Raw genomic sequence first — 8,051 nt, 5'->3', positions numbered from 1 at the left:
AACTACACTACCCACGACCTGGAATTGGGAGCAGTCGTTTTCCCCCTAAAGATCTGGAGGCACTATCTCTATGGCATGAAATGCACAGTCTTCACCGATCATAAGAGCCTTCAACACATTCTCAACCAAAAAGAACTCAACATGAGAGATGGACGATGGGTTGAATTAATGAGCGATTATGATTGCAAGATTCGTTATTATCCGGGAAAAGCCAATGTAGTAGTTGATGCTCTCAGTCGAAAGGAATACTCGGGCCGCTGATTGAAGTCCTTAACCTTGACGATCCATTCACACCTGTCCACACAAATCAAGGAAGATCAAATGGAAGCCTTGAAAATAGAAAACGTAGTTGGCGAAGCCTTAAGGAATGGATAAAAATCTTGAAGTCAAGGGTGACGGAGTTCGTTACTTCATGAATCGAATCTGGACACCAAAGTTTGGTAGATTCAGAGACGTTGTCATGAATGAGGCTCATAAGACTCGATAGTCCGTGCATCCTGGTTCAGACAAGATGTATTTGGATCTCAATAAATTGTATTGGTGGCCGAACATGAATGCCGAAATTGCTGCCTATGTAGGCAAGTGTTTGACTTGCGCCAAAGTCAAAGTAGAGTACCAAAAGCCCTCAGGATTGTTACAACAACCTTAAATACCCAAGTAGAAGTGGAAGCGGATAACCATGGATTTCATAACCAGGTTACCCAAAACAGCGGGCGGACTTGACACCATCTGGGTGATCGTCGATAGATTCACTACTAGAAACAACCCTTGAATGACGCGCAAACAATGACACACGCTGATAGAGGACACGCATTTATGCGTGCCCTAAAAAATAATGTCAGTTTTGCAAAATTTGAAGGATAGAGGACAGACATTTGTGCGTGCCCTAAAATTAGTGTCAGAAAATAAAAAAAAGGAAATATGGAGGACGCCTTTCATAAAATGTGTGTCATCTAAGTGTGTTGCTTTATAATTTTTTAATGAAACGCGCGTTTTAAGGCCGGATTTCACCCGCCTGTTTGATCCCAAAAATCAACCCCCCTTCTTCCAATTAGCAAGAAAAAGCCCTAGGGCCTTCATCTTCATAGCAGCATCGCACCACTACCCAACCTCCGATCTCGCACCGCCAAGTGTATCCAACAATTCTTTCTTATCGCACTACACCGATAACAAAACCGCCGTCATGATATGCTATTTTTTGTATTTCTATCAATCGAGATCAAATCATTTATGTCACAGGTGCTCATGCTTCGCGTTCATATGATAAAACCTTAATCGTAAAAACCATCATTCTCTAGGTCGAGAGCAACGATTCCATCAAGAATGTCAAATACATGATCCAGGTTCCTCTTTCTCCTCCATTCTTACCTTTAATTTTGATTTTGAAACTTTTCATCTTCTCCTCTATAAAACCCTAACCGGAAAAATCATATGGGTTTCAATTGTGATTTCCTCCTCCATACCCGATCCCTTCTTCCACTCTCTACACATCGCAGGTAGGATCCGTTCTTTCTCCCTTTTTATCCTTCTTTTTCTTTGTTTTCTCAGGTACGACATCATTCTCTCCTACTTTTCTGCTTGTGCATCCCATTCTGATACTTTTTAGAGTCGCACAGAGCACCACACACATATGCTCACATTTACTATTTTGAGCATAAATTTTGATACTTGTTCATTGTTATGTGTGATGAGATTGAACATGATTCTTTCTTGTTCTTCTTTATGTTTCTCAATTATAGATTTGCGAGCAAGAAGTCTTTTATGTTCCTTATCCACAGTCTCGGTCAAACTGGTTAATGTCTCCCCATGTTTCAAAGCTTTCAACGTGGGGGGAATAACCATTGATCTTGCCTTTGTAAGGGGTGCCGCAAGAACACTTAGATGATCACGTATAACTTCAGATTCAAGACCCTAAACAAGATCATCATGATTTAAAAATCACGAATCATAAATATAATAACAAAAATATATAATAAAGAGGATGGAGTTTTTGATTAATTAGCACCTGGCTGCCAAACAGAACAACACCTTTCCTGTGATCAACTTTCATTGATATAAAATTGTGTTTTACAGCATCCGTTGATATTTTCTCCATAACAGAGAAGTCGAAAAAGGGTTATCATTCCTGTTAGAGTTTCTATCTTCATTACCTGATACACCTAGAACACCTAGCAAAACCAGAAATCATATATAAAAAAACTCCTCATTTTGTCAAAAAATAATACAACTGAAGGAGACTAGAGATGATGATGAATGTAACGATCACCTATTGTAGCAATCTGAGTGTGGCAAGTTTTTTCAGTGAAGGGATATATTCAGATAACTGAATTTTTGGGACTGAAGAAGTTGAAGAAACTTCACCCCCAAGTTTTGATATTTTCATGAGCAAGGGTTGTACTTTTAATGCAAGATCCAAAGGGGAACTCATGCTCCAAAATATGGTACAAATCTCTTACTTCCTGTGACATTACACTCTTCGATACCTGAAAACATCATACACATTCCCATTCCTTACTTTATAGATCTAAAAATATGTATATATTTCTCTTTTATGGTATATTTGCATTTGATCTTACCAATTTTGAGAGGAGTGACAAACGTGAAATCTAAGGAAAGTAACAATAAAAGATTATGTAAATAAGCAATTGAAAAAATATATATGGTAAAATAAATTTAACCACAAAATGACCAAAATGGATGGATTAGATAATAGAATGACCATAATTTTAACACTTAACAGAAAATGAACACTTAATTGGAGAAAAAACATGGCAAAATACTTTTTGTTTTGCACGAAATTGAATCTACAGTGGTCCCCACCATCATATTCCGTGAAATTTAATTTTTTTGTTGTCTTGGTACTTTTTTTCGAAATTGATTCTTCGGTGTTAAGTGTTAGAGAAAGTAATTTTGGGAATTTGTGAGCATTATTTTGCAAAATAGATGGTCATGTTGTGATAAATGTTGAAGATGCAGTCATCTTATGATATGAACTTCTCATTTCTGATCATTTTTATGATGCAACTTGAAAGAAAAACATGGGGACAATTAAACCAATCATTAAAGTTACCACTTCTCTTGTCTCTGATCTTGGATCAATAATGAAAGAAATGGAATGAGTAATATAAAAATGTTATTTGCTGTAGACAATAATATGTAAAAGTCATTGTGTCTTCATGCCTATTATATTATATATTTCACTATAATTAGGGTCTCAATTTCCTAGCTGATGTTTTGTTGTTAATTAATGGAACTTAATTAAGCGTATGGTGTGTGTGTGTGTGTTATCTATTGGGTACTACCATGCCCAACATTAATTCTTATTTGTGAACTTGATACCATGTAATTGCAATTTTGGATTACATTTGATCTTATTAATTCATATTTTTATAATTACTAACTGTTATATATTCTTTTCCCACATTCAGATAACCACCTGGAATTATGCATTTCATCTCCAATGCATTATTGAGTGGTAATTTTATAATCCATTCTTATTAACTTTGATCATATTTTAATATGTTATTATCTTCTTCACCTTTTCAAATAATGGCAGCGCTTGCTTTACGACCCTTATACCCTGATTTTCACCCTTTTTAATTTCAAATCAGATTCAGTTTTGAAGTGGGAAAGAAAAGATTAAACCTTTAAATAATTTCATTTTACCAAAATTATGTTAAGACTTAAGAGGCTCAAATGCATTTGAAATATAAAGCTCAGTGGCTGAAGTACAAATACAAATTTGTGTTAATTTTCTTTCTGAAAATGCAGCAAAAAATGAGGAAGAAGAGAAGGGTAGAATGGTAATTCATGCCATAGATAGGGAAATGGTGTTAGGTTGAGCATTTTGGATGGAATAAACATAAATTTTAAATTGCCATTCGGAAAGCTTTATATGAAATGGTTTTTGTTAACTTGTGCAGAATACTATCTTAAAAAAAGTGTGGTCTAATCCTGGAGTTGGTAATATTTTAATTGGGTTTTCACTGTGGAGAGGTATAAATGTCTACTACCTCTTTTATTTGTTTTCCTGTCCCGATTCTGAGTTTAAGGGAGTTGTTTATCCCATTTTGTTTGATGTTGTCATGAAATTTTTCAGCCTGTTGTTGCAATCTGTCCCTATCTTATAAAACTCATACAAGGACATCAGATTGTCCAAAATCCCTGAAGTTTAGTTTTCTGGAAAGGTTAGTGTATCTAGTTTCACTAAACTTTGGACCACTTTTCCTAATTCCAATTCATTTAAGGTTATAAGTACCAATCTTTGCAGACTGGTCCATGCAGCCCACTGTTTGCATCAATCAACTTCGAAAGTTCATAATGGCTCCAAATCCCATGAGGTAAAAACCTGTAATCAGGTATGGAAGTCTATTTTCATCCTTACCAAGGGATTAACTTAATTCCAAGCATAAAAGTGCAGTTTAATAGAAAAGTGCAGACTAGCCCAAAAATTCACAAATTTCATGTGCTAACTTGTCATGTGCACAAGTAATTCTACAAAACATAATTTATGTAACAGTAAAAATGATCCAACATTCCATTTGAAGTGTTTATTTGGATGGAATTCATATGTGATATACACATTCAATTAGAAGATCAACCTTTATTATTCCTTATATAAAAAAAAACTATACCTAATAAAGTTTTTCTTTATAGTACTCTTGAAGATCAACGGCTTCTTGTCTCATCTTAATTATATATAATCTTCTTTGACTGCTTCTTTGTTGACTTGATTGAGATAATGTAGTAGAAGATGTACCAGAAGCTGTGGTTTGACTCAAGGGACGTTTTAAAGTGTCCGATACTGCCCCTAATATGCCTCTTAGCGTGTCCCCAATGGAGGACCTTATGTGTTCTGTTGTTCCTAGTAGCTTTTCTTCCAATAATACCCCTTCCCATGTTAATCTCCATAACCCAAAAAGTGTCTCACCCCAAAATACCGATAATACCCCTCCTCATGTTACTTTGAGATTTCATTTATTTTTAAATATAAATGACAAGTCTTGATTTAACTATGGATCAATGATGTTACTTTGAGATTTCATTTATTTTCAAATAGCTTTATGTTAATAGTATACTTGGGTAGGTGGCAAAGGCCCGTGATGTTGGGATCAACAGTATTGTGCTTTACCCAAAAGTTCCAGATGCATTAAAGGTTGCTATATATTTTCTTAAATGTGCTAAATGTAATATTTAACAACATCTATTTATTATTATTCAGGCATTTTTATACTTTGAAAAATTTGAAAAAAATGTTACATGATGATTGTGTTTTGCCTCTTTAGACTCCTACAAGAGAGGAATCCTATAATGATTCCGGATTAATACCTCGAACAATTAGGTTGCTTAAAGACAAGTACCCTGATCTTGTAAGAATTTACATTCAACCTATATTTTCTTTTTAGTTTTTAATAAAAGTAGTTATATTTATATTTACCTGTTGGTGAAATCACATGAACAGATCATCTACACTGATGTTGTTCTTGACCCATATTCTTCATATGGGCATGATGGTATTGTCAGAGAAGATGGTAAGTGTTACTTTTTTGAGTTTGTACATTTTTGCCCTTATTTTTCATGTGTGTTGCATTTCACAGGAGTTATAATGAATGATAAGAATGTTCATCAGTTGTGTAAACAGGCTATTTCACAGGTATTTAGCATTTCAACTTTTGGCTTTTGACTTCAAGGGTGTTGATATTCTCACAGGTTCGCACTTCTAACATTTATATTTATATTTGTTATGCAACATGAAAGTATCGGTTTAATCAAGTCTATATCTTATTAACTGGAGGTGAAGACCGTGATGCCTCCATTGATGCTTTTAATAAAATATTGTAATTATATAGATTTTTAAACATATTAAAAAAAGGTTGATACTAAAATATTGTAATAGAAAGAAATAATGGGATAACAAACAAAATAACAAAAGTAAGATTCTATAATAAACTATAAGAAAGGTTAAATAAAAAAATAACAACAAACTTTTATTTGTTTGTTTAAAAAAAACTGGTGGTTTTGTTTAATTCGAATATAAATTTAATTTTGCAGGAATCCACAAGTGGATTTGCAAGCTCATGATTGTGCTCATAGAATTGGGCAGAAGAAAGAAGTTCAAGTGTTCCGACTTTGCGCTGAGGTTCCTTATAGCTGCTTTCCTTTCCATTTGATTGATAGTTGAAATGATTGTTACTAATTTTAATTGATTGTAAACATAAACAATACACTATAGAGGAGAAAGTCATTGAAAGAGCTTATAAAAAGCTTGAACTTGATGCTTTGGTTATTTTACAAGGACGTCTCACTTTTCCATGCAACGCATTCTTTTCGATCTGCAAAAGAGTAAGCATTTCTTCATATCACCTTTTTACTAGTTTCCATTACTTTTAAATAACATGTCATCGTTTTTTTGGCAGCTATAAACAAAGATGAGCTGTTACAAATGGTGAGGTTTGGTGCTGAAATGGTATTCAGTTTAAAGGATAGTACAATCATAGATGAAGATATCGATAGAATCATTACTAAGGGAGAAGAGGCAACTGTTGAACTTGATGCCAAGATGAAAAAATTCACAGAAGATGCAATCAAGTTCAAAATGGATGACAGTATGTACATTTAATTTATATGCATCTTCATATTTAGATTATATGAGAAGTAGGAAGTGTGAAAAGTCAGACTTCTCTTTGAAGGTGATCATATGCAAAAAAGGAGGTCTATTTTCAGTTGATACTTTTTATCTATCAAAGTTTTCCCTTTTTGGACTATCAACAATGTGAAAAGGCGACAATTTCAAAATTTATCCATGTTTGTTATCAGCTAGTGTTCATAGCTATACCTAATCATTCATGGATTTCGTTGGTGTCTTGCAATAGGTTCTTATAATGGACAAACCAAAATATGGAACTAGTGTTCATGTCATTACTTGCCATCCACGTCCGGTGGACAGCAACCCAGTACACCAGGTGGCAAACCAATGATATGGAGAATTCTTTTGACATGAGATCTGAAAAAAGAAGGTGCCTCTTAATAGAAATGCAATATTAGGTTTTATATTTAGGGAAAACCTCTTACTAACAATGTATAATAGGATCCCCTTAATATCAATGCATTATAATTTTTTGACATGATGTTATTAGATGAAATTGGTTGTTTTGGTATATACTTGTTTTTATTTATTTGTATTATGCGTAAATGAGTATCGTAAAGGCACGTTGTAAATGCATATTGTAAATGGTTGCTGAGTTTTATGACACGCAAATGAGTGTCATCTTCATTTGACAGGGGCTTTAATGATACGCAATGTGTGTCCTAAACGCACATCGTAAGGTTATGACATGCAAATTCGTGTCGTCTTCCTTTATGACAGGTCCTTCCTTGACACGCAATGCGTGTTGTAAATGAGCGTCGTAGATACGTGTCGTAAATGCGCGTCGTAAATAGACGACTCACAAAAGCGTGTCGTCTCTCGTTATGGCAGGGCCTTCCCTGACACGCATTTGCACGTCGTTTGAGCGGTTTACAACATGCATTGCGCGTCGTAAAAGGCTGTTTTTCTAGTAGTGATTAACCAAATCCGTACACTTCCTACCAATCAAGGAAACTGACAAGATGGAGAAACGAGCTCGAACATACATTAGAGAGATTATGCGACTACATGGTGTACCAATATCCATTATCTCCGACAAAGATAGTGGACGAGACTAGACATGAGTACCGCTTAGCATCCAAAAACTGACGGTCAGAGTGAGAGGACCATTTAAACTTTGGAAGATATGCTAAGAGCATGTGTGATCGATTTTGGTAAGGCATGGGATACCCATTTACCACTATTCGAGTTCTCGTACAACAATAGCTATCACACTAGCATCTAGGTTGCTCCATTCAAATCCCTCTATGGCCGCAAGTGCAGTTCACCTCTGTGTTGGGCTGAAGTGGGTGACACACAACTAGCTAGAGGACAATTACCTGACAACACTCTCACAGGCCTGGAAATCATAAGAGAAACGAAAGAAAGGATTGTCCAAATACTGGAACAACTAAAAGCCTCAAGA

At 35.0% G+C, this 8,051-nt stretch overlaps 1 protein-coding gene across 1 annotated transcript; it reads left to right on the top strand.

The window, feature by feature from the left end:
* The first annotated feature begins 3,444 nt into the window (after nucleotides 1–3,444).
* Nucleotides 3,445–6,619, top strand: LOC128127970 (ISWI chromatin-remodeling complex ATPase ISW1-like). The gene is made up of 13 exons (XM_052766721.1): nucleotides 3,445–3,475; nucleotides 3,772–3,803; nucleotides 3,924–3,996; nucleotides 4,100–4,187; nucleotides 4,271–4,340; nucleotides 5,087–5,155; nucleotides 5,286–5,369; nucleotides 5,462–5,531; nucleotides 5,598–5,653; nucleotides 5,758–5,837; nucleotides 6,052–6,176; nucleotides 6,233–6,298; nucleotides 6,417–6,619. The coding sequence occupies exons 1-13, from the start codon at nucleotides 3,445–3,447 to the stop codon at nucleotides 6,617–6,619; spliced, it is 1,047 nt and encodes a 348-aa protein (XP_052622681.1).
* Nucleotides 6,620–8,051: the final 1,432 nt, after the last annotated feature.

Source organism: Lactuca sativa, chromosome 8 (assembly GCF_002870075.4).
Source record: "Lactuca sativa cultivar Salinas chromosome 8, Lsat_Salinas_v11, whole genome shotgun sequence".
Lineage (NCBI taxonomy): Eukaryota > Viridiplantae > Streptophyta > Magnoliopsida > Asterales > Asteraceae > Lactuca > Lactuca sativa.
This window is presented reverse-complemented; position numbering and strand designations above follow the sequence as displayed.

What these genes read in the sequence shown, in the direction of transcription:
- LOC128127970 (XM_052766721.1), top strand. Translation starts at nt 3,445, where the DNA reads ATGCATTTCATCTCCAATGCATTATTGAGTG. An exon ending in GTAAACAGGCTATTTCACAG is followed by an intron (nt 5,654 to 5,757) that starts GTATTTAGCATT and finishes GCAACATGAAAG; the next exon opens with TATCGGTTTAATCAAGTCTA. An exon ending in TTTGGTTATTTTACAAGGAC is followed by an intron (nt 6,299 to 6,416) that starts GTCTCACTTTTC and finishes TTTTTTTGGCAG; the next exon opens with CTATAAACAAAGATGAGCTG.